This window comes from Apteryx mantelli, chromosome 12 (assembly GCF_036417845.1).
Source record: "Apteryx mantelli isolate bAptMan1 chromosome 12, bAptMan1.hap1, whole genome shotgun sequence".
Classification (NCBI taxonomy): Eukaryota; Metazoa; Chordata; class Aves; order Apterygiformes; family Apterygidae; genus Apteryx; species Apteryx mantelli.
The window spans coordinates 6,105,887-6,132,965 of NC_089989.1; the positions used below are offsets into that span (position 1 = coordinate 6,105,887).

Here is a 27,079-nt window from a genome sequence, read left to right on the forward strand (position 1 = left end):
TTGCCTAATTACTTTAACATAGATTAGATGATAGCAAATAGCAGTTGTAGCAGCTAACTTTTTTGCGTAGTGCTCTCTAAAATGATCTCCACGCTTTGCTACTCTCAGATTTGCTTGTTCAGCTCCATTTTTTTCTTCTTTCCTGGGATGTATGCTATTTATAGCACAGTTCTTCTGAGTTTCTTATACAAGAAAAAAAGGATTTTGAAAAAGACAACTGATAGAACAGGATAAGAAAATAGTTAAGCTCGCAGAGTGGTATCCACTCCCCCCCCCCCCAATGGAGTGGTTACTTTATAGAAGAAAGTTTTTTTTTTTATCTTCCCGTATTAAGAGTTGCACATTGTTACTTTTTAGCTGTGCTTTGCCACATATGCATGGCTACTTTATAAATACAGGCGCTTTTCTTTGTTTCTGAAGCCCAGCCTCTTCAGTCTTGAAGACTAAGGACCGTATTTTTTTTTTTTTAAATGTAAATGGTACATATCAGTATTGTCTTCTGAAATGACAATAGCATGAGTTCACTAGACATAATAGTTCACATTTAAAGCATATTTTGAAATGTATTAATACTTATAGAATCTCATAATACAGCTTACAGAATCCAGGACAAACGACTAGCAGATAGGACATTGAGGTAGATGGAATGTGCTGTGAAGGAGGACCAGACTTAATGAGCAAAATTGGAAGTATTGGGGTTTTTTGTTCGTTTTTTCTGTCTGTTTAAACACTTTTTCCCCTGCAGATGATATAAACTAGAGCTTTCTAGAATAAACTTGAGCTATTTAACTTGACAAGTTAAGTCTGTAGCTGGAACAGCTTTTATGCCTGAGTGTTCAAAAGTGCTAGAGAAAATATGTTTTCTCATTTATGATGACTGGTAGGGTCAGTATTTCAAACAAAGCGTCTCTGTATTTCTCAAAGGCAGAGTTCTGTTTTTGTTGTTGTTGTTTTTAACGTATGTTACAAAAGCCTGAATCATTTCTTGAAAGGAGGTTACATGCGGTAAACTTGTTCCTCATATCGTCGAGCGAGACGGCAACAGAACTTTGATGCAATGACATTTCTCGTACACAGAAGCAGCGGCGCGAGCCGGAAGCGCAGACTCCACCACCCCCTGGACGAACCCTGCCTAATAGGCGCGCTGGAAAAACGTGAATCCGAGGAGGCCTTTGGGGTAAGACCGGCCGCTGGCCGCCCGCGGCGGAGAGGCTCTGTTCCCTCCGCCCCGCCGGCGAAGCAAGGAGCCGCCGGGCGGCACCCGCCGCCTCAGGGCGGCCGTTACCTGCCGGCCGTTACCTGCCGGCCGTTACCTGCCGGCCGTGGCGCCGCCTCCCGCTCAGGGCCTGGCGGGGGGGAGGGGGGAGGGGAGCGGCGCTGCCGACGGCGCCTGCGCGGGGCCCACCCGGAGCCGGCGCGCCGAGCGGCAGCGGCAGGCGGGGCCGCCAGGGGGAGCCGGCGCCCCCCGGCCCGCCCCTCCTGCGGGCGGCGGCGTGCGCGGCCCGCCCGGCCGCGGCGGGAGGCGGGGCGGGGCGGCGGCGGCGCTGCCTCGCTCTCTTTCTCCCGCCCTGTCCGCCTGCACCGCACGGCCCGGCTGCGGCGCGCTGCCCCCAGCCCTCGCCCAGCCGCCGCCCCTGCCCCCAGCCCGAGGTGCCACCGCAGCCGCCGCGGCGCTCCCGCTCCGGCCCCATGGAGGACTACCACAAGCCCGACCAGCAGACCCTGCAGGCCCTCAAGGACACGGCCAACCGCCTGCGCGTCAGCTCCATCAAGGCCACCACCGCCGCCGGCTCCGGGTGAGTGGGGCGCGGCCGCCCCTCCCGCATCCCGGCGCGCGGGGTGTGTGTGTGTGTGTGCGCGCGCGGGGGGGGTCCCGCTCCTTCACCGCCTGCCCGGGAGCGCGCCGCGGCCCCCCGCGGGCAGAGCCCCCTTCCCGCTCCCTCCCCGTTTTCCGCCCGCTGTGCAGAGTACCGAGCGTGGGAGGGGGGTTCCTGGGGGCACCCGCGGTGCCGGCGGCCTGTGTGTGTGGAGGGGGGGGGGGATCCGCGCTGCGGAGGGTTGGGGAGGCTGCGTGGGGTGAGGGCTGGCACCACGCGAGTCACGTCCACTCTCCCCGAGGCGCATCGCCGCGCCGCGCGCTCTGCCCGAAACCGGGGGGGGCGCGGGGGTGGCGGTGTTCGGCGTGAAATCATGGAGGCCCGGGGGAGGAGGGGGGTCGGGGGGCGCGCGGCGGGGCCCCCGGGGCCCAACGGCCGCGCCCAACGGCCGCCCCCCGCGCCCAACGGCCACCCCCGGGGCCCAACGGCTGCCGGGTCAGCGCCTACTGGCGCTGGGGGCGGGGGGGGGGGGAACCGCGGCGGCCCAAGTTGATGCAGGGCTGGAAAACCAAAGAATTTTTAGCCTGAGGCGCAAACGGTTTCTTTTTCATTCCGTGCCCGTCAGTTGGAACTAATTCTCCACAGAATTTCAAGTGAGCCCAAGTGGGATTATCTGTGAAATGCCGGCAGTCTCGAATGGGCAGTTTATTCAGGCCTCTGGACAGGATTTAGTTTAGGCTCTGATGTGTGCAGATTCCAGGGTTATCCTTCCTTTGATCGTGCTGTACCTACGGGGGGGAAAAAAAAAATCTCGGCAAACAATCCTTTTCTGCTCATGTAAAATTAAAGTCATTTTTCTGCTTGAGTAATACACTCGAGTGCTTCAATATAGAATACTGGTCTTTTTTTTTTTTTTATCCTATCTTCCTGCAATTTCCTCCCTTTTGACATCTTTGAAGCCAGCTGCAGCATTCTCCCCCCCCCCCCCCAAAAAAAAAAAAAAGAGTTAAAGGATACTAAGGCTCGTGCGGAGAAAGCTGGTCTCTCAAAAATTTTTCAAGCTTCCTCTTTGAATTGGCTTACACTCTGCAACGTGTTTCTGGCATGGGCTGTCTCGCAGGGTGTTTCTCAGAGCACACGGAAGGTGAACTTTGCTCGTTCCTTTCACACGCAGCAAGTGAAAACGCCGCTCTGGTGCTCTCTGCCAGACGCAGTGCTGGGACGAGGGAGCCCTCGGCCAGCCCAGCCCCGGCAGCGCGTTCTCGCTAGGCGGAAGCTGCTTTGGTCCCGTCTGGCGACAGAAGTACAAGATGCCCAACAGTTGCTCCCCAGTTCTTGATTTCTTTCAAGGCTACAATGTATAGATAATATTACCTGAGCCTATGTGAAACTACAGGTAGGGAAGATGGGGCTAAATCTACTTAGTACAGCTGGGGCTTCAGTCTTGAGCTTCTAGTGCATGCTTTAAGGTGGCCACAGAGGACGTGTGCGATATCAGTTGTGTTATCTACAGATATGATTATCTCCTTGTTTTGTCTGATGTGCCACTAAAGAATAAGGGTCTTGGTACAGCCTTTGATTTCTCTTCTGCTGTCCATGAAATTCAATAGTAATGCCATTCTTCCCATACTGAAGAGCAGATAGTAAAAATTATTTAACTTGCCCTTTTTTTTCCCCTGGTTCGTATATGCTACAATTGTGGTGAGTACTTCTTGCCTAAAGATACTTCATTAATTTATGCTATAGCTTTTGGGGGGGGCATTACTTATGAGTTGTGTAGAGTGTGAAATTATTATACAACCTGATAGTGAACAGGTTATGAAAGATGGACTCTAGAGGGAAGACTATGCTGATAGGTTATATTTTCTTAATTAATAAGACTTGGCTACCAAGATGGTGATGTAGTAATATGCCTAACAGGAAAGAAAAAGAAGTTTAGGGAGTTCACAATCGGTTGCAGTGTTAGTCAAGTCACATGCATTTCTAAAACAGACATGCATTAAGATTATGTTTTTTAGATACCTGAATGAGTCAGTGAGCTTAGATTAAAGTGCTGGTATATGGTAAGGAAGTGGATAGTTGTTTGAATGCAGGTTGTATTTAAATAGAGGCTTACTGTTAATAAAAGATTGAGTCATGCTTACTTTGACTTTTTAAAGAAAATTTATGCTTGTTAAAGGTGTCATTTGTAAAAGTGAATTTACTTGCAATGAAAGAGCTTCAAATAAAGCAGAACCTGCCTGCTTAATTCAAGGAAGTAACTTCTGTAAACTGTGATATATTTTGCAAGAAATGTGGTATGATGGTAGATTTGACAAGCCAGGTCTTGCTGTCTTTACCTATATTAACTTTTATTAAAGCAAATGTAGGCTTTGTTTGGACGAGGGCTAAAAGATCAAATAATCTGATGCTGAAGATGCTCAAATATGTAATTTTGATATGAGGAGCACTTTACCAGCTGCAGTGGAAAAAATCAGTAAACTATAAATATTTTTATATACTTAACCATTTTTTTCCCCACCTAGGGCGTTTCAAGTTAGTTGCAAAGATTGAGAACATACTTGCTTTTAGGCGTGGAAGTGTTTTTTTGTTTTTGTTTTTTTTTTAAGATAAGTAGTACAGACATTTTAAACAAAACTGATAGAATCCCATATGTAGTTAGTGATAAATTTCTGCAGTTTTGAAACAGTGCCTGGCTTCCTAGAATTAGGTGGTTAGATTCTTAAAAGTAGAAATTGCAAGAATTTCTGAAGAGGCAGTTAAGTTTCATAACATGGAGTGTTGTCACTTGTCATCAATTATGCTCTGCTTCAGTTTTTTAGTTTTGTTCTTCACTCGGTATTCCGTTTTAACATTCCAACATGATTCTCTTTAGATGAAGTATGTAGATGGAGCTAATTTAAATAGAAATTGAGTAAAAAATCCTTTCCATGCTGGAGTGGTTATTTTGCTGTCAATTTTTGAGAATCTTGGATTTCAGTTTTGAAGTCCAATTCTAATATAGTTTTGTTTAGTTTCTTGTTGAAGGGATATATATTCAAAATTAAGACAGTTCTTCAGTAGAGGCTATCTGACAAAGAAGCTTATTAATCAGACCACAACTTCAAAATTCTAGATTATTCATCAGTTATGAACAAAATGTGAAAGACTGTGAGGGTAGAATGAAGATGATTATTAGTTGCATTCCCCCACACTGTCTCATGAGTACTCCACGCACATTTCCCTAGGCCTAACAAGGAATTCTTGTTACAGGACTTATCAGAAAACTATGAATAAATACACCAGTAGATCTAGTTAAGATGCATATATTTAAACAAAATTCTGTAAGCTGATTTTAGAATGATTTCTGGTGTCTGATATGTAAGTAAACTTTGGTTAATTTCTATTAGTAGAAAGCCGTTTAATTAACCGTTTAATTAGCCGTTTAACAAGATTTTTCCAATTTTCAGGTCATTTATTAAATTTTTATACCTTTTTTCTTTATATTTCCACATGCTACCATTTTAGGTTGTTTAAAACTTTTTTTACCAAGACCAGGAGTTCATAGAAGTATGGTTAAGTATAAAGTTAATAAAATTAAAGGAATGAAAGCTTTAAACAAGCATGTAAGGCTTATCGATTAACTCATATGTATAAATATTTACTAATATGTTTGAACCATGGTTTAAACCTAATTCTTCTGGTTCCCTGTGTGTGAGTACTTACTAAGGGGTGGACACTAACTGTAATTCATGTTTTGCTAGTGTTTTGCATGTTTTTATTATCATATTACAGTACTGTTGGGGATGATGGGAGGGAAGAATTATTACTTACCAGAAGAGAATATTCTGATTTAAGTTCTAGTAAAAGTGTTGTCTAATCCTAACATGCATGGTAAATGTACATGTGGAAAACAAAGTGAATAGTAAAATGGTCCTGTTTTACAAATAGGCTCTAAGGTTTTAATAGAGTATATCACAGCAAGGATAAAAGTCGGGTATTTGTAGAAAAGAAATTGTAGTGAGATGACACTTTCCTTTCAAAGCTGGTGCGGTTTTCTGCAGCTGTCACCTTCATACTGTTCATCATTCACTTTCCTGTACCTCAGTAGCACCTACTCTTGTCAAGAATGATCCTGTTTACACCAATAAACATCTGAAAAATGCTACTTTATACCATCAATAAAGATTTTAAAAAATCTAAAACCTTTTGATACCTTTTAAGCTTTTGCTAAGTGCATAAGTGAAAACTCAAGGCTGATACTTTAAGTGGTCAAGTAGTGCCATCTTTTCAAGGTGTGTAAGTCGATTTCAGTGACATAAGAACTACAACGGTCACTATTTAAATTGCAGTAATGTAGATAAATAAAAGTAATTGTGTGCCCTTCTGTAATAGTTTAAATGAAATGTATACCTTTTGTTGGAATAACTCAATATTTGCCACCTAAAGCTGAAAAACAACCCTTTTCATGTTACTTTATTCTTGCTTGATGCTGCTAAATGGCATAGTTACTTCTGAAATGGGCCCGCATATTTCCAAGTTACAGCAGAAGTATTCTTTTGTGCTGCTGTTGAAAGATGTGGCTAAAGTCATCCCAGTAAGTTCAGTGGGAGAGAGAGACTATCGCAAATATATATTTTTTTTAAATGTTTGGTATACCAACTTGTTCAGTATTTCAAACTGATCTTGATTGTAAATGTAGAAAATATTAGTCCATCTATGAGCCAAAGATTAAACAAATTAGTATTTTTCAATGCATAGCTAAACATATTTTTAATAATAAATTTAACAATGTGAATTTCTGTATCCAGTTTAAATAGAAAATGAAATGCAAGGAAGTTATTATTTAATGCCCCCTCTAGTAATCAAAGTTCTAGTTCTATTTTAACAGCTCTAATGGTAAAATAGTCAATATAAAAAAAAATGGATGGGACTTAACATAATACAGTTCTAAATGTTGCAGAACTTTCTGCAAAAATTAGTATTATGTTACCAATTCCCACCTGTGCGATGGGGCCTGAACAAGTCACAATGCCATGTTTTAAAATCCTTCACCCAGTGAGTGGCGTAAGTACTGTGGAAAGCTGTCTTTGTTTCCTCTGCATTAGCATGAATTTCATGCCTTCAGAAAAATACAGTATAATTTCAGGCAGATGGTGGATATTGTTTCCTGTGCTTCACAGTCACCGATTAGGGTGACGTTCTTTGGCATGAAGAAGAACAGAGAGCTCAAACAGATATGTCTTGAATATGCCACCAGGGCCTGTCTTTTAACATCCACTTCGGACTAGATAACAAGGCTCCCTTTGTCACAAAGTGCAGCTAATTGGCATTGGGGTAATGGTAGATGGGATGGGTTATCAGAAACACTTAAGGGTGTGTATTTTAATGCTGGGGATTAGGGGACTGGTAAAGTGGTATTTTAAAGATAAGGTTGTGAGCAAACACTAATCAGAAGTGTTAATCTTGGGTCTGTCTTGACTTGTAGCCACCCTACATCATGTTGCAGTGCAGCAGAGATTATGTCTGTGCTGTTTTTCCATACCATGAGGTACAAAGTGCAAGATCCCAGAAATGCCAGCAATGACCGGTTTGTTCTCTCAAAGGTAAAATCATAACTGTTATACTACACTGTTGCGGTCTGGTAGTAAAGAGCTGTCCATAAACTAAATAGACCTGTTTTCCTTGACTTATACTTGCTTATACTTGCTTCCACAATTTGAGACCTTGGAATTTGTCTACTACAGAAATGGAGGACTTACCCCCTCCCCCCCAAAAAACCCCCCACAACTGTTTGAATATGTTAAGTTGTAGCATAACTCCAAAATAATTAATAAGTATCTGTGTAATGTGTCTTAATATGCTTTAAATTTGCTGTGTTGTTTCAATTTTAAATAATAAAATTCGTTATATTGTCTATAAAATCTATCAAGAAATGTTAGTCTGTTTTATTTTGGTGTAATTAATTTTCTAACCAGTAAGTCACAGTTAGCTTTTGTGCTGTTCTTGTTGAATGCAGCCATGCTGTCATGCCTGCAGTCGTGTCAAAGCATACGCTAGTTACTGTCAGCTCACCAGGGAGCATTGTAGGAAATAGTTATGGTGGATTAGAGGGTAGTTTGCACCTGTACTGTGCTACTTCTCAAGCCACTGTGGTTCAGAAAACATTTAAAAAAGAAAAAGAAAAAAAAAGAAAAAGAAAAAAAGTGCTCCTAACTGGCCATTAGTGTTTCTGTCCACTCTTGCATTGTGCTGTTGCACGCCACAGGGACGTTTTGGTTGTATGACATAAGGGCAGCTGAGGGGCCTTCAGAAAAAGTAACTGTAGGCAAAATGGCAGATGAGGTACTCTAGTGAGGCAGATTTCATCTTTGAATCAGTTCCTCACATGGTGGCTTACAGTAATACTGTGTAGCTGATGGTGTGTGTCTTGCATGGGATGTAACTCTTGATGTTTCTGGTTGTCTTTCCGAATTAAGTAAGTGGATGAGGAGCAAGTAATTAATGCTAAGGTGGTAAAGGAATAAGAGAGAATCACCTCATAATACTTGCTTTACCTCTTTCTGACTATTCAACATTTCTGCCCAGAGCTGCTAAATGGCTTCAAAGCTCTGCATGCTTTTTTTGACTCCTAATGACTCCCTGGTTATAAAATGACTACTACTTTGCAGTTGTCCAGATGGATCTGGCCACAGTGATCCGAGTGTGAAGCCTAAAATTAGATTATTGTCACTCATTGCATCTTGCCTTGAATCCATGTTTATTGAAGAACTAATGGGAGAAAACTTGGTCATCCATACTAGTGAATGAAGTGCTCTGCTCTTGGAACTGATACCCAAGCAAAATGAATCAAAGTTTTTTGTTTTGATACTGAAATTGCTCTTTGGAATTGGATCTGCCTGGTTGACAGAGAGCTTCTTACTCTTCAATGTTCATTTTCTTGAGGACATCCTAAATGGCCCTCAAGAGCGCTGTGTTCTTTCTTAACTAGAAGTCTAGTTACTGTAGTCAGCTATTTGTGATCTTCCAAGAGAGGGCTTAGGGGACTTGGAAGCAAGCATCAGTGTGAGCATTGCTCTGTAAAAGTGTTTTATAACTTGATCCCTTTTTAGTGGACATAAGATTCTGATTGCAGAGTTTGGTTTGTCAGCTTTGTAGACTTTTGACTTGATACTAGGATATTGTGAAACTTGTGCTTTGTTTAAAATTTATGTTTCTCTCTAGGGTCATGCAGCACCAATTTTATATTCTGTTTGGGCAGAGGCTGGATTTCTACAGGAATCAGAATTACTGAACTTGAGGAAAATTGATTCTGTCTTAGAAGGACACCCAGTACCAGTGAGTGCTAATAACCTTTGAAACAAGATGGTGTTTTCTGTGAAACAAGAAGTACATGTATTTTGCAGCAACTTTTGGTTGTCAGTTGTAGTACAGGAGAGATAACAACTTGCAAGAAGGATGATGATAATGTCAAGGCTTCAAAAGCAGGCTCAGTGTCCTGGTTTGAATGACTCTGCAAAAATGACCTTTAGTGTTGATCCCCTACACTCCTGTGTCTCAGTATTTTCCATATTAAAAAGGGTTTTTTTGTGTTCCAGCATGGCTTTTCTGTCCTTTAAGAAGCTCTGAAGTATTTCAAGAGTTTGCATCCAGTTTGGTTGCCTCATTGGTCTTTCCATGCCCAATAAGTTATTTCAGTTGAAATGTTTTACACAGAATCATCAGATCTTAACTGTTGCCATGCAAGGCATAGTTTAGAAATTACCGAGCCGTGGGTGCCACTCCCTTTCAGTGAGGCTAGTTAGCCTGTGACACTGTGATCATCAAGGTAGATGCACTGCTGGGGAAAAAAACGGGGAGCAGCACAAGATTTGGAGAGACTTGCACTATATTGTAATAGCTGAGAAGCTGAATTCATGTATGTGTTGAACCGTCTTCTAAAGCTGGTCTTAATACCAGGTAGGACTCTTTATCTGGAAGCCTGCTGGAATGAATGAGAATTTAGATCCTCTGTTTTGTAACTGTAAAATAATCGTTGTCTTTTTATTCTCAGAGACAAGCATTCACTGATGTAGCTACTGGATCCCTTGGCCAAGGTCTTGGCGCTGCCTGTGGAATGGCATACACTGGCAAATTCTTTGACAGAGCCAGGTAAATCCTTCTTCATATCTTATGATTTTAGGTATTCAGGAGGGAATATTTTGTGAAAAGAAATTACATTCTTATGTCAGTCAGAAATAAGTCCTTTTTTTATTATTCTCCATTCCCAAACCTAAATTCAGATTCAGGTTTTAAGTAACAGTTTATTAGCTTGATAATTACCAGGCCATTGCCAGGGAAACTACTAAGGATTTAGGGATTAGCGAGAATTGGTGCATCTGTTCCTTTTGTAGCCTGGCAGTATTGCAAGGTGACGTTCCTGAACAGAGAAGACAATAAGTTGTTGGAGCAGCCTCTAACTTCCAGAGGGCAACTGATAGCAATTTTGAGACCAATACATGTCCCCTTACTGGGAAAAAGCAAACTAGAGATGTGCCTGTTCAAAGTCAGACGGCAAATAATGGAGAACATGGATCTAGATAAGGAACCATTATGGTCAATAATAGCACTGTTGAATCATAAATTTGGGCTCCAAAATGTTACCCGAAAGCCATTCAACTCCACAGAGCCAAGAATGACCGCTTCTGACATTTGTTCTGCAGACAAGAAAAGTAAATGTCTAAAGGCAAATCTGTACGAGGAGGAAAATAGCCTGAATGTAGTTGATGTATTTTATGTGACAGTTCTAGTACATTCAAATCTAGGCTGCCCAGTTAATGTGTTCTACACTTCACTAGCTTGAAATCGTTGCTGTGAAAGATGACTTGCTGATTTTAATAGAGTTTAGCAGATGGTACATGTGGAAAAAAATCTAACCTGTGATTACTTGACAGAAGAAAAAAGGTAGTCTTGCATGCAGTACTGGGGAGCCGTTTGTGTGCATAGAGTTCACATTTAGCTAAAGGCAGGTGCCCTGTGAAATGTATTTTAATAGATGGGATTCGGAGCAAAGTCTGTAATAGCTTAATGGCTAATCACTTTACAGGTATTTTGATTGTTCTGTTTTAAAACTATGTATTTCAAATTTAATATACTATTCCTTTTAAATTTTAACAGGTAATAATAATTTTGCAAAGATTTGCCATCCAAAAAAGGGAGTGGTAACAAGGCAAAGTACAGGGGCTGAATCCTGTAGACAAGATCGGGCAGTACTCCTGCTGAGTTTTGCCTTAATAAAAAGCTTCAGTAGGTGGGCAAGTAGTCTATCGGTTCCCTGAATTTGGTTATGCAACATGCTTTAATGTGTAGTTGAGCCCATCCCCAATTTATAATTTCCTGAAACGAAATTATTGGTCGTCCTTCTAGGGAGTGTGTGGTAGGAATGAGGAAGGAGACAATAGCGTTTGGTGCATTGTCGGTGATCTTGCTGAGTCACGGTGACAGTGTTTAATGGGCCTATTCATTCAAGCCTTGCAATAGGAGGTGTAAGACCTGATTTTCTTCGAGACAAAGGTTTGCAAAGGAAGACAGTTTCTCTCTTTCTTTTTTTTTTTTCATGTTTAACAACTAAAATGTATTTTAACTTAATTTTTCTAGAATCACATAGGGGCATCTCAGATGAATGCATTGAGCAATGTTTGGAATAAAAAAAGCAGCAAATTCTCACTGTAAAATGTTAGATTTTGCTTTTGATTTAATTCTGCGTACTAAAACAAATCTTAATTTTTTAACTTCTTTCTCTAGCTTTCGAGTGTATTGTCTGCTTGGGGATGGAGAGTTATCTGAAGGCTCTGTTTGGGAGGCAATGGCCTTTGCTGGGTTTTACAAGCTTGATAATCTAGTTGCTATATTTGACGTTAACCGTCTTGGACAAAGTGACCCTGCTCCTCTGCAGCATCATGTTGAAATCTACCAGAAACGTTGTGAAGCCTTTGGGTATGTGATTGGAAGACGTTCAGTACACGCTTTCATTTGAGACTGTACGTTTTATTTGCTTTTCAGAATTTTTCAAATGAGCTTTCGACTCCAAGGGATACCATCACCAAGAAAGATGGTCTTTCATGATTCTTGATAGCTAGTCATCTTTGTACAGCGGGAATATTAAAGGTGACAGAATTTTTGCTTAGAAGAAAAATAAAGACTTTATTCAGATAAACTTATTAGAGAATCTTGAAGCAGTTTTTATCACATCAAATGCAGGATTTATAATTATTTGTCTTCCTGTATGTACTGTCATAGCAAGTACATCAGAAAAAAGGGGCATGAAAAACCTTACTCTTAAGGGAATCTTTGTATTTTTTGTATAGGCTTTCAGTTAGTTTAGAAATGTGCATTTTCATATGGATACAGAAATCCTTGACAAAGTCTGTCAGATTTTTTGATTATTGTGTTTTAAAATTATGTATTTCAAGGTTAATATTTTCTTCCTTTTAAATTTTAACAGATAATAAAAAATTTGCAATTAGCAAATAATTTAGCAGCCATGCAAATTATGATGGACCATGTTTATGATTTTAATCAGTTTTCAGTGTTATTTTTTAACTGATTTTTTTTAGATGTCTGATTTGCTCTTCTGATTAAAAATAGCTATCATAGCTGAAGATATCTAGGATAAGTGGGTTATGTGTGGGTTATCGATTTTTGCTAGTAGCTGTTTTTAAGCTGTCTGTGACTCAGTTCGCCTCATAAAAAGGGAACTACAATATTTTATGATCTCAAAAGAATACTAGTTAATGTTTTTGACATCATCTGTGTTTCTGAAAAAGGAACTAAATTATTATTCATTATTGTTATTACTAACTACCAGAGGGTGTCACATGCTAAAACCCTTTAGAAACAGTTGATCTGTTTGTGTTCTTAGCTGGCATGCTATCATCGTTGACGGACACAGTGTAGAGGAACTCTGCAAAGCCTTTGGCCAGGCCAAACATCAGCCAACTGCTATCATTGCAAAGACTTTTAAAGGCAAAGGCATATCAGGTAATAAAACATCCATTGCTTTGCAGAAAACATGTATATAATGTATATACACGGTGTTGCAATAAAGATGCAATCATTAAAAGATATATCATGCTTCCATGCTGTCCTTATGATCTGAAAACTGAGATGTTCACCCTGTTGTTTTTGTGCTTTGTTGCCCTCTGCTTACGGAGTGTATTAGTTTGGCCCTTCTCTGGAAGCAGGCAAAGATGTGGCTCTTAGTTCTTTGCATCACCCAGCTAGATGCACTTCCATGTTGACTGGACTTTTATAGACTCACTTGCAGAATTGGATTTCCTCTGCTGGCAGCTGTACTTGAGTTGTTGCTTTTAAAGAATGTTTTCTACTCTGGAAGAAGGCCAGGGAAAGAAGCACTGGACTGTGTTACTTGGTCTTGAAAATTGCCTTAGCAAAAGAGGGCAACTTTCTTGGCTTGCTCTTGATCCGTAGGCCCACAAAGAGTACTCTGAGCCGAGAAGGGAGTACCCTTGTTCCAGAAGCTCCTTGCTGCTCCCTGTGTCACAGATAGCTGAATCCGCATGCTGCCAGCTAGGGAGTATAGATGCACAGAGGCTGAGGGATGCTGCGTTTACAATTTTGGCAAAGCTGTGTAAGATGTATAGTACTTAAAATACCTGGTCTCAAACTACGTGTTATTTCATGTGATCTGATCTGTGACTTTCACTGAGATACAATAGTTCATAAGAATGATTTAATGTGTTAGCAGCTGTCTGAGTTTTGGAATTCATGGTGCCTCTAAGAGCCTCTTGTAGTTTCCATGTGGTGTGCAATTAACTAAATGCCTTTGCTAGCAGATGAACCTTTACCTGTGCGTTTGAGCCATGTTTGTGTCATGCAAAAAGTCTTCCAAATTGTTTATACTTCTCAACAGCGTTAGTGCTAAGATGATGATTTTGGTTCTTGCAAGTGAGGAAGTGTGTGCTGGCTGCGTAGCACTATCCGTAAAATGGCCTCAGTGTCTTTTCAGAGTGTGGGGGTTGCTGCGATTCTGTTCAGCTGCAGGTTTTAGCAGCACAGCATGAATTCCCCTTTCTGACCAGCTAAAAATTATTAAAAATAGGAATGAATATCTTTGTTCCTTTTCTTGGAGTATGCAAGCAAGATTCAAAGTCAAAGAAGCAAAATCAGCCAGAGATGCAATTTTGCTGTTAGTGCCAAGTGCACAAACATAAGTATCATCAGAAGCTATTCAAATAAAAAAAGTTGTAAAATTTTAGGGTTTGTTTGAATTAAACAGCTTGGTTAACTGTGGTTTGAAACTTAGAGATGAGTTTGTTTATTTAGGCCTAACTGTTGAAATTTCATGTTAATGGTTCACACTGATTTACTGTTTAGTTCTTGATGCATTTATGGGCCTTTTTTTTTAGGTGCCAATTTGAACACAATTTCCATAGAAGTCACTGGAAGATTATTGTCCTGAATGGTCACTTATTCAGAATATGTAGAATTTGACTGTTTCTGTTGTGTGTTTAAATGTGTCTTGCTTAATGGAAGTGAATGTTATTGTAATTGTTCACGATGGAAATCATTAGGAAGTTTTTCCTTGAAACATGGTATTAGATGCTCTCATTGTTCACTGTGCTTTTATCTGAATAAAATCTGCAGATAAAAACTAATAGCTTTTATATTTTTTTCTTATTTGTAATATAATTTTAAATATGCAGGTGTTGAAGATAAGGAAAGCTGGCATGGAAAGCCCCTTCCTAAAAACATGGCTGAACAAGTCATTCAGGAAATAGATGACAAAATCCAAAATAAGAAAAAGCTTTCTCCAGCCCTGCCGGAAGAAGATGCACCTATAGTAAATATTAGAAACATTAAGATGCCATCTCCACCAAGTTACAAAGTAGGAGAAAAGGTACTCCCTTTTTTTCCTCACTGTTTGTCAGATATCTTCGTAGTATAATACTGTTTAACAGAAGGCAGGAAGAGTTATTAACAGCGTTATCCCTTGTCGCAATTGCTCCTACTTTACCCATTCACTCCTATTTTCAGTATCCTGGTAAACGCATATCGCTGCAGTGTGACCTGCAGATAGACGCTCAACTTGCCAGGTATTGGGAGGATATGTTAAAATAGGGAGATTCAAATCACTCCTTAATTTCATGATCAGTGTCAGTTATCTAAACTGTTTTACATGTGTTTAAAATTAAAGTAGCTCCACAAGGTCTAGTGAACTTCCATGGTAGGTAAGTGAGCAGAAATTGGCCTGTTGATTTCAGAGACCTGTCTGGATATGGTTTTCAGATTTTCCTAGCTGGACTGATAGAGAATTGCTGTTTTCAACACAGATAGGTGTTGTGATGCTTCATTGTATTATCTCTTTTTTAATTTATTCTGTGTGTAACTTTTCTCATATATATTTTTGCTCCTGTTAACTCTTTGTTGTGTGTGTGTGAATAGATTCATGGGGAAAAACAAGAAAAAGGAGCAAAGAAAAGGTTCTAGAAACAGGAACTAGTAACATTACTACTCTATCTTTCTTTCCAAGATGGCTACCCGCAAAGCTTATGGTCTGGCACTTGCAAAACTGGGCCATGCCAATGATCGAGTGATTGCTTTGGATGGAGACACAAAGAACTCCACCTTCTCAGAACTTTTTAAGAAAGAACATCCCAGTCGCTACATTGAATGCTACATTGCTGAACAGAACATGGTAACTGGTTGCTTGTTTTTATGAAATATTGGTATTGCACAACAGAATATGAGACTGTTCAGTCTAAGTCTTCACAGAGAGAGGTTTTAATATTTACTTTTCACATGGTATTCATAGATATTTAATTTTTGTTCACTGCTTAAGGAAAAATATGGGGCTGTTGCAGATGTTTCCAAATACGATACAACAGGGATGCTGCTAATCATTCTTCCCTAAGTCCCCCCCTTTTTTCTTTTTTGGTCACACTGTCTGCATTTTAGCAGACAGCCATGGAGATGGCAACATGTAAACAGCAGTAGTGTGTTCCACAGCATGGTTTGTAGAGAGTTAACTCCGAAGAGACGTGTTAGTTTTCTGTTTTCACAGGAAATGAAATGCCACAACATGACAATGAGCTGTACGCTAGACTTGGGTTAAAAGAGGAGGACAGGGAAATAATTAATAAAAATTAACCTAATGGCATTTGGGCAGAAAGGACTAAAATGATTTTGTAGCTTGGTCTGGACTGAATCTTCAGTTGCACCTGTATGGGTTCACTGAAGCAAATGAAATTAGAGACATAAATTCAGGCAGAAATTGGCTGTTGTCTTTAATGATTTATAACCTGAGAACTCACAGGCTGCCTCTTGCAAATTTTATGCTAGGGCAGTTTCATGAGCTTGAGTCAGGCGTTTTGTATTTACATCAGCTTGAGAGAAATTTGGCCGTGAGGAGCAGACAGATTTCTGTGTGAAGTAAAGGTATGGGGCAATTCTAGCAATAAACAATTTTACTGTGTTGTTCTACTCTCCATCTTGCTGAAGAAGAGCCCTTTTAGTAAATACCAGTCCAAATAACATGGACAAATTCATTCTCACTTATTAATGATAACAGTTTCTATCTGCTGGAGGTGGTAAAACCACGTCCTTTGGACTGAAAGTGTAAGCCTTTGATCCAGGCCAAGAAATAAGATAAGGGGACAAGTCTTAAAACTCTCAGAATGGCTGCTTGGAGTAGATGAAGAAAAGAAGCTGCCAGTAGGGATCAACAATAGCAGTTAGAAGATGAGGCAAGGAGCAAAAGAGTTGCTGGAGGATAGATACTGGGAGAGAGAGTTGCTTCTCATTCCTTTTTGGAAAGCCCATTGATGAGGAGCAAGACTAGAGACAGATGTTTTACCTGTATTGAGAGATCTCACTAGAATAAAGTTTGAAAGTCAGAAGCCCCACGGATAATCTCTTGGAAACAGTTAATGAATAAGAAATTCACCTTTCCTGTACAATCTCCCTCTTTCCAGGTGAGCATCGCAGTTGGCTGTGCCACTCGTGACAGAACTGTTGCTTTTGCCAGCACCTTTGCCACCTTCTTCACCCGGGCATTTGATCAGATCCGTATGGCTGCCATCTCCGAAAGTAACATCAATCTCTGTGGGTCGCACTGTGGTGTTTCTATTGGTAAGGGCAGCCTGTGGCTACTTACCACCAGTTCCCATATATTTAGTGCTAACTTCCTAGCAGTCAAAGCTAACTGATAATGGTTTGTGGGGACTATCAGTAATATAGCTATGATGGTATTAAAGTGGCAAGGTTTATAGGGAGAAGTCATGGTTCTAATTTATTTTTATCATACATATTGCTTCATTTGGGAAGAATGAGAGAGATTTCAAGCATTCTTCCCCTTGTCTGCTTTTTTTTGTTGGTATCAGTTTGGCTTGACTGGAAAAAAAGAAAAAGACTTTTCTACTCTACAAAGATTCAGAGTGGTATAAAGGCATTGGGCCGCAAATGAGGAGTTTAGGTTCCTCTGCCTCTTTGCTATTGACACATACTTTCCCTAGCTCTGTTTCCCAGTCCCTAAAATGAGAAAGTAATGGTACTTATTCTCACACAGATGCTCTCGTCGACAGATCTCAAAAACGCTTTGCGCAGGATAATTATTATTATGTTTTATTATGCCTTTTAAAGTCATCCATTTGAAACAATTACTTCGACTTATCTCAGTGTTTCTTACTACTGGAGTAGTTAATGTGTTTATAAGAAACCAAACCTCATAGTGCTAATGAAACGGGAACTTGAAGCTGTTATGTAATTCAGCAACTTGGCAATATCTTCTCTAGTCTTTGTTTCCCATCATAACTGCTTGGTACATGTCGTGCCATAGTGGGGTTTTGCTTTTGGTTTGAGGGAGGGAGAGATTTTTTTATGAAATGTGTAAAGATCACCCATGAAAATAAGAGCAGACTTGCATACCGAGAAGGAAAATGCCAGTGTATTTTTATGCTTGAAAAGTTACTAGGTATTTGTAGGGAAAAAGAACAAGGGGGAGAGCTGACAGAGGTGGTGAATTAAGGCTCTTTTTATGCATAAGTTATTCAATTGATTTTACAGTTTTGGCTAGCAGGATGGTTTGGAGGAGAGATTGTTTTTTGTTTTTAAAGCAAAATAGTTTGACCTATAATATTGGTAAAGTTGTACTGATTTATAGATGTTTCATAAATGTGTACAGTCTGATCCAGAACCTACAGTGGTATAGGGTATGCTTTAGTAGTGGAGGCTGTAAGTAGCGTGTATCAGATTATGACTTGTGTATGTCATTAAGGTAGGGATTCTGTTACAAGCCACTTTTCTTTTTAAAGTCAGTCAGTCCTCCCATCTCTTCATAGTCCAACCCGTAGTTCAATCCAGTTTAAATCTTTTAGGAAGCAGCAAAAGGTATTGGTGCAAAATCCAATTATAGCTTTGGTCTTTGCTCATTTGAGAAGATACAGTTCCTTTGGGTTACCTGAATTGTCTCCAAAAACTACACTTTCAAGTTTCAGTTTTCAGCATTTGATATGTTCTGCTGGGGCTGTGATTGGGAAGCGCATAGTTAGATTTATAAAGCTATTTGAGTTACAAATCTGATTTGGGCTTCAGCTCTGTTTTTTAAAAAAGCCTTTGAACCCTAAGTTTTGCAACAAGATTGTAAAAGAGAATACTCTAGAGAAATTCTTTAGCAGTTTGAAAATTCAATTTTAAATAGAAGGGTATGAAATAAGTATACTTTCTGTTAGAACTTCAGACTTGCAAAGAATTCAGAATCCTAACTAGGTCTGTGGTGAAAATCAAAGGTTTATGTAGCAATTTCAGGTAGACAAGGGCTTTTGCTGTTTTGAAAATTGGGCCTCTAAAATGTATGAGAAAGAACTATCATAATGTCCTTTGAACTATTTTTTCTCATACACTAACAGTAGCTGAGGGGTCAAAATTTCTAATGAAATGTTAAGTATGTTTTCAAGGTCATAAAGGGAGAAAGGAAAATCTATATTTGCCAAAGTGAACATGCAAGGAAAAAAAATCACAATATATGCCCATCAAAACCAAATACCTGTTATTTAAACAACCAATTTTAATATTATAGTCATTTGATACTGTTTACATTAAGCAATCACATTTTTTGTTTAAACTGTAACATGGGTTTTGTGAGTGTAATAAAAAATTCTTTTGACCTGCATTATGCTTAAAAAAAAAAAAAATCAGGATTTTCATGTGAGTACAACTGGCAGAACTCTGTCTAGTTTTTGTCTGTCAGTTACTACTAGCATGTTATAGACGCTCTGTACAAGGTGGACTGTGAATGCTAGTAGTATTGTTATTGGCACCACATTAGCAAAAGTGGAACAGACAAGCATGAGTAGTACAGTATCCTGTATCAGGTTCTGATTCAGATGCCTGTTAATTTTGTTCTTCCTAATTTCACTTTTATTCTACATATAACTTTTCTGGGTACTTTTTAGGAAGGAAAAATTCCCACTGAAGTCTCATTCAGTCAGACTGCATACAATAAAAACAGTGATGTTGAGAATTTTTTACATGTCATGACTGAAAGATGAGACTCTTCTCCTGGTTCATGCCTACTTTATTAATAATGTGTAGTGGCAGTTTATTGATTGATTTCTTTGATATGTTTAAAGTTCTTCAGGGTTTTGTGCTCCTCGTATGAAAATACTTTCCTCCTTCCTCGTGAACTTGTCGTTCTTGAGTAACAGGTAGTGGGTGCATGTGGGAAGGCTTATTGCCCTGCTTCTGCTCCGCAGGCTGTGACATGACTGAATTCAAAACTCTTTGCATGGTTAGTTTGGAACAGTGCCGTTCCCAAAGCACCGTTACATAAGACCATTGGGGGGAAGGGGGGGGCGGGTTGTGGTCCTTTTCTCTTTCACTATGGAAAATCATGGCATCCAGCACATGTTCTGGCTAATGATTCTTTTATAGATCTGCAATTTATGCTGTCTGGTGCTTGAGCAGTTAAATGAACAATGTGGATACCCTATTGCTCTTTTAAAAAGACTTTTTATACTAATAAAATATACGTACCCTTCATTTAATCTTGAAGTGAGCCTAAAAATTTGGGAGTAGTTGTACCAAATAGGCTCTCTGGTTCTGATAGAACACATGCAATTCTCCTTTCACATTTCCAGCAGTTTAAATCTAGAGTAACACCACTGACTTGAGTATAAATTTTGCTTGTGCAACCTTAGTACATACAAATCTGAAGATGCTCAGATACCTTGTGACCCTCCTCTCCTATATCTGTACCCTTCTTGTTTTGGTTGTTTTCCTTTTGTGTTGTTTTATTGTTGTACTTTATTTTCATTTTTTCTTTTTAACCCTAGTTCTCTTTCTTTTTAGTCTCTTTCTGTCTTTATTTACTATTTAGAAGGTTCCAAGTTTAAGGAGAAGATGATTCTTTTCTCAAGCAGGTAGACTTGCATGTCCTGTGTGTGCCTGATTTTATATATATTTCTGTTTTACATTGAACTTCACTGCTATATTGAGCGATCACCAAAAATTCTTTTAATTCTTCTAGGTGAGGATGGGCCGTCTCAGATGGGACTGGAGGATCTATGCATGTTCCGGGCTGTTCCCAATGCTACTGTCTTTTACCCTAGTGATGCTGTAGCCACTGAAAAAGCAGTGGAAATAGCTGCCAACACCAAGGTTTGTATCACAATATTTCTGAGCCAGAGAATAATATTTTGGTTTATTTTTACTTTTTTTGTTGCTGCTGGCATGTTTCTTGCATGCCTCTACCCACATAAATTGTTTTAAAGGCTCCAGCGTGGCAGTGGGATGTTTTCTTTGCATGGAAGGGTTGCAAACATTCATTCCGGGCTAGTGTCAAGTGAACAGTTTGGGACACTGTGGGCCAAATTTGGGGAAATGTAAATGATTACGCAGCGTTTGCAGGTTGGGTCTAAACAGGCTCAGAAATAAATGCAAGTGTAACTCTCTTGTTGGTGCGTGGCAAACTTGCAGAAAGTACACCTTTACTATGATATTCTCCCAGACCATATTTGAAGGTGGATATGGAAAGAGAAATTGAACTTGAGGATTTTGATAATCAAAGGCTATATACATACATGGAAGCTCAGGAATCAGATCCCCTACTGGCCCAGGACAGTCTCTGTCTTTTGGAACTATTGAGAACCGGTACTTATACCGGTACACAGCCTCACTGGTCATCTTTTGCTCCCCTGTTGATAATGATGGGTTTTGGTTAAACTGGACTATGTCCTAAGAGGACTAAGACTTCACATGTAGCTGCGATTGTCTGATTTCTCTTATCCACCTTCAGTTAAATTTGGCATAGGGATGATCAAACACCAATGGTAGTGTGGGATTCTTTAATCCGCTCCTTGATTGGTACTTCTCTTGGCTTCCATAGGAATTTACCTTGAGCAAGGAGCAAATAATCTGAAAAATTTGTCTTGCTAGTACGACTTTTATGTGAAGGAGTATGGAAATTTGGTATTAAGAAATGTGATTAGTGGTCTGTGGAAAAGATGAGGGGAAAAAAAAACAGAGAAAGGGAGTGTAAAGAACTGTGAGAGAGAGGTTAGACTTCAGCAGTGGTTTGTTACTTCTTTTGGAAGGGCATATGGATATTAACTGATGGAAAACCTATTTCCTTGCTTTCAGCTAAGCATTTCTTCTTTTGCTTTAAAGCTTCTAGAGGAAATTTTGCAGACATATGGCAAAGCTTTAAGATCCTAATTAACTCAAGTAGGATTCTCCATTTCCAGAAGAGAACAAAAGAGAAGTGATGATCTTGGAATCAGAAAGACTGTAAATTACCAGTGCGCTTTAAAAAGAGAGTAACTGTATTGTAATATCTGAAACAACCAGCTATTGAAAAAGCACTAGTGCGCTAATGAGAATTTGGGGAGCAGGAAAGCAGTAGAACCTGATATAACATGGAAGGATTAAAAACAGACAACTGGAAAAAGTAATTTTGCTTTATTTTTTTTTTCATTGTATTTATAAACTAGAATGTCAACACCTTACTGGTTTTGTAACTCATGGCATGTCTACTTTGTAAACAGGGCATTTGTTTCATAAGAACCAGTCGTCCTGAAAATGCTGTCATTTATAACAACAATGAGGACTTCCATATTGGACAGGCGAAGGTAAATATTGCGTAGAGAATCACAGAATCAGGAAAAACATGCCAAGTTTCTCCCCTAAAAGCCCTTTTCCTTCGAAAGCATTCCAACACCAGAGATTCAATCTTTTTAATTAAATCTCCAAAAATGTTAGAAGTATTGCCATCAATAACATTTATTTTTTAAAATACATGGAAACATTTTCTTGCAGGTGGTTCTGAAGAGTAAGGATGACCAAGTGACTGTGATAGGAGCAGGAGTGACTCTGCATGAGGCTCTGGCTGCAGCAGAGCAGCTGAGAAAAGGTGATCAGATTGGGGAGTCCCATCCCTCCCCCCCTTTTTTTTTTTTATCATTTAACACAGCAAAGAAATCAATACCAGTCAGTGGAACTGCTCACCCTTTGTACTGGGAAACATTGACTAATTAAAATGTTACCGGCAGCTGTTGCACTGTATCAGCTAACAGGTGACCATAGTGTACATCTGCCAATCTTACCTGATTGAGTAGGTTGTAGTTAGCTTAGCGGCATCAGTAACTGTGAAAATTGCCAAACTGGTCAAATCAAAGTTCTGCTTGGATTTCCATCCTGTCTCTTAAATTTGCCCTGCAGAATCTTAGAGGAAGAGTGTAAGAAACAGGAGTGATCTTTCCCTGGCATGTTGTCCAGGCTGGCTAGGGTATGACATGGTAGGATGCAATCAGGTTGTGGCCAGTTAACAAAACACAGCTCGTCAGTTGAGCCACAAAACTCTGCACTTTTATGCAGTAGTGTTGATGCATAGTGCCTGTGTGTGGGTATGGTTCACTGCTAACTTGATTTTGAATGAATGTATCAACATTTAACTAGTGTGGGAGGCAATAATCCTGTGATAGTGCTCAAATGCACAGACCTCATCTCACAGAGAAAACAAAAATCCTTCAGTGAAATAAGAAGAGAAAGGAAACAGCAAAATCCATCTGTGAGTCAATAGCCCGGGAAGAGATTACAAATATTAAGAGGTAATACAATTAATGGTGTAGGTGGCTTAGGGGTAGCTTTGCATGCTCTATCTAGATATTCTGTCATGACCTTGAGCCATCAGGCTTAGAACATTTGGAAAGTTGTATTTTTAAAACTACTGTTTTTTGTGTATTTGTAGTGCTTTGCAACGCACTGCTGATCTTGGAGTGTGAATAACCAGTTGTGGAAAGATACTCCCTTAGAGTAGAGGCAGTGTCTCATACATAAAAGCTGATACAGTGGCTGCTAAATAGCCTTTAGACACAAGAGTGTCCACATAGTCTACCAGAGGGTTTCTCTGTGTTATATCAATTCCTGGATGCTGAAGTAGCTGCTTGGAGTGGTGGATAAATAGCCTGAGGTAGACTAGGCCTTAGGCTTCTCTATGTTGGGTAAGAGTTGAATCCGTATTCAGCTAGCCAAGATCAGACAAAAGCTCAGATAATTTGCTATTCTTTATAAACAATCATAATTTTTATGTAGCTTTAACAAGTAATCTGGGCCTGCCTGGTGATGGCAGGACAAATTCTGATTTTTTTTCATTGCCACACTGCAATCAAGGCGGGGGCAATTCAAACAAGCACACCTGATAGAGGAGCAGCCTGAAGTGAAGGATTCAAAATGCTCACAGATGAGGGCTACAAATAAACAAACAGGAAGGAATTGTGCTTGACTTAACAATAAAGTTAAAGGTAAAATAAAGCTCAGTGGGGGAAACCTGACTAACAGCCTCAGTAGGAAGGATATCCTCATGGCTAGTTTCTATTCTTACCTGTGGGAAAGCCAAGGTAAGTTTCTGCTCTGCTAATGAGCACTTGTAGTGACCTTGAGTCACTTACCCAAAGCTTCTCTGCCTCAGTTTTGTCTGTGGAATGGATGAATATTACTGTCTCCCAGGGTTCATGAAGGGAGAATACATACAAGGGTTAGGATTAGTTGGATTCTGTGGCAGTCAAGCCATTAGCAAAAATACCTGGGAGTTAGCAGAGATAACTTTCAGAATTGCTTTAGAAGATTCTAGGGGCTGCCTTGTACAGTTTTCATTGTTCTGTATTCTCCAAGGCTATGTTGGAAATAACTTCATTCTACTTTTGCAGAAAAAATTTTCATACGTGTGATTGATCCCTTCACTATAAAACCCCTGGATAAGAAGACAATACTTGAAAATGCAAGAGCGACCAAAGGCAGAATCATCACTGTTGAGGACCATTACCACGAAGGTGAGCTGAGACTAGGAAGTCATAGCCCGCACAGGAAGCCCCCAGGGGCTGAGTGGAGACTCACAGCTTCCTCCTAACCTGAGAGAGAAAAGTACCAGGCCTCATGTTCTGGTTCAGTTAAAACAAAAGAGAGATTTTAGCCTTTTCCATTGCCACCATGATTATAAGCTGACACTGAGTGTTGAAAGTTTCCTAAGGTAATGAGTTAATCAGGGCTGCCTTTATGATTAATTTGGCTTTGTGTGCCCTTCTTTATGTGTGGGCCAAGTGAAATTTTGATTTTTGTTCCCCATGAAACTATAAATTCCAGCTGTGGTGCAGTGATTCTGCACAGAATGGACCCAGATTGGCTTTACAGCGGCTGCTCTGCAGCCTGTTAAATTACAAGAGAGACCATTGCTGTATGTTTTTCTTAAGCTTTCCCTATGTCCAAAAGCTTGATTCCAGGTTGCTTGAAGTTGGATGGTTTTGGCAGTTCCAGCCTCTGGGATAAATTACACTCTCTTGCTTCTCCTAAGTTAGTTCACCACAACTGTAATAGAGCAGATTGAAGCCTGTGAAGAGACGGAGCTTTGTGCATCCTCACTGGCCTCTCTTCGTTCCTTGATCTCATCTGCTTACAGGCTGTTTCAGAATCTTGCTTGTGTTTGGCAGTGTTTTTAAGCTAACAGTAAAAAGCGCATGTACATACGCAAGTAGGAATTTCTAAGATGATTTCCAAATAAATCCTCAACTAAAAGTGCTATGCAGGAGAAGCAGAGTAGTTTCTATGAAACTCCCCCAGTTTCTGCACCAGGATTTTATTTTCATAGGTAAAATAACTCTCTCCTGCTTCTGATGACCCCTGGCAGGATTCTGCAGGACCTCAGTTCAGCAGCTGATCATCTGCTCAACTACTCTGTTGCCTCTTGCCCTCTTGCATATTTTGTTTGCACAGGTTTTCAGTGGCTTGCCTATGCAAACATGTCCTCTGAGGGTGAGCCCTTACGCAAACAGCAGCTGCTGTGAATGGCGTGTCAGGCTTGCTCCTCTTGGGGAGATGGAGAAATTAGCAGAGGGGCAGCTGTGAACTGTGGCATTGTTATGGGGAGTTAGTTCCTAGAAAGGGGAATGTTATCCTGCTTTAAGGTGAGCACCAGTCTTGCCAGGTATCTGACGTGAGCTGGCATTACCATAAGTGCTAGTTATATCATACTTTTGTTCCGGACCATGGATGGTGGTAGCATCACTGAACCTCATCATATTCTAGCTTATCTTTCAACTCTAGACAAATATTTTGCTGTAGATTTGCAAGATGGCAAAATCATCACGCACAGAGGTGATGAACACATGATTTACACTGGCACAGCTGTCTATATGATGCAATCAGAGAAGGTCAAGTGTACATTCATCACAAGCCCACATCACTAATTTTACCAGCCTCATCTATAGAAGTGCCTCTGGCTGGAGGCTGAATTTGGCTGGTTAAGTCACACATGCCCTGAGCTGGGAGAAGCACCATGTTCCTGGACACACCCCGAGGGCAGTGCAGCACCGAGGTGTCTCTACTGCCAGAAGTCTCAGAGCACAAGCTGCTGACACCAGCCCTGTGTTTCCTTCCCTAGTATTCCTGCCTCCAGCATCTCTCTTGCTGCCACACAGTTCCCCACTGCACCCCCTTGTCCCTGTGACTGGTGGTGACTCAGTTTGAGCTGAGCCACGTGCAAAGGTTGTGTATGCATTAAGTAGCTCAGAGAGGTGCCCAATAGGAAGTACAGAAGTTGTAAAAAGGTTGCACACTTAAATGCTGTGAGGTTGGTGGGAATTGAGACATTCAGTTCCTTAAGTACATTTGTAAATACTCCTTAGTTTAAATATATTTTTAAACTTGGCCCTTGGTGATGGGTGCTGAAGTGCTGAGGGATTCATGACAGTTTTATGCACTTTAGAGGTATGTTTCTTACTGCCAGTCTTTAAGTATTTAAGAAATGTCAGGCTGGTTGTCCTCAGAATGCCTGTGAAATAGGGAATTGTTTTCATTTCACAAATGGAGGACTCAGACATATATTATATTATGATTGATGTTTCTTATAAGCATGTAAATTGGGAGTTTAACTTGCATTGACTTCTGATCAGATATAAATTTTAAAATGCTTTTAAAATTTTGTTGACTTGGCCACAAGTACAGCAGAAATCTGTGTTAGACCAGGGTGTTAAACTTGCTTCTCTGACTCTGCAGCCTCTGCGACTGGCATCCTGGCCCCATTTGTCCCTCCTAGATGCTCTCTCAATAGCAGTCCACCCTTCCAGAGAGCAGTTACAGCACTGAGCTTGTAAACAGGGAAAAAACTGTGATCTCCTCCTGGAGTCTTTCACATTCTTGGGTTTGATATAAAAGCAGTCTGTTGCCTGTAGAAGCAATCTGTATGTGGTGTTTGTCCTTCTTTTCACAGGTGGCATTGGAGAAGCAGTGTGTGCTGCTGTGGTGGGTGAGCCTGGTATCACAGTTAATCGCTTGGCTGTATCTCATGTACCACGCAGCGGGAAGCCAGCTGAGCTCCTGAAGATGTTTGGCATTGATAAAGATGCCATTGTGCAAGCTGTTAAGGTGGCAGTGTCCAAATCGAGAAATGCGGAGTAGTTTGAAGCATCTTGTGCTGTGTTACAGAAAAGCAGTATTCAGAGAAGTATTGTAAGTTTAAGGCAAAGGTGCTTTATGTAGAGAGTTCTAATAAAAATACCAGCTTAAAAAACCCTCTTGTTTTTTAAATCTTTTTTTACGTAGGATTTAATGCAGGGGGGTAATGTCTGCATGTTTTCAGTCACTGAAAGAGACCTTTAGGTTATTTGGAAATTGGTGGGCAGCAGTCCTTTGTCTACCTGCTGTGTAGCAGGAAGGTTTTGTGCTTTGCAACTGACCTTCCCTACTATGAGCTCTAGCTTGGAAGTGGTGGAGTGTTCACTGTAAAGGTCTAAGTGGGC

General features: G+C 40.5%; 2 protein-coding genes across 5 annotated transcripts in view; both read left to right on the plus strand.

The window, feature by feature from the left end:
* CHDH (choline dehydrogenase) overlaps positions 1-27,079 on the plus strand; it is a 463,978-nt gene that overhangs the window by 322,415 nt on the left and 114,484 nt on the right. The gene's annotated exons all lie outside the window — the stretch shown is intronic.
* On the plus strand, positions 1,550-26,851 carry TKT (transketolase). Of its 3 annotated transcripts, none has more exons than XM_067303778.1 (14): positions 1,550-1,796; positions 7,285-7,402; positions 9,021-9,134; positions 9,850-9,947; positions 11,580-11,771; positions 12,697-12,815; positions 14,501-14,694; positions 15,328-15,492; positions 16,769-16,925; positions 20,320-20,450; positions 21,836-21,919; positions 22,107-22,200; positions 23,996-24,118; positions 26,551-26,851. In XM_067303778.1, the coding sequence occupies exons 1-14, from the start codon at positions 1,690-1,692 to the stop codon at positions 26,736-26,738; spliced, it is 1,884 nt and encodes a 627-aa protein (XP_067159879.1). In that variant the 5' UTR covers positions 1,550-1,689; the 3' UTR covers positions 26,739-26,851. The 3 variants fall into 3 exon arrangements, with proteins under 3 accessions (XP_067159879.1, XP_013803016.1, XP_013803006.1); XM_013947562.1 differs by lacking the exon at positions 1,550-1,796 and adding an exon at positions 5,355-5,371; XM_013947552.2 differs by lacking the exon at positions 1,550-1,796 and adding an exon at positions 6,026-6,091.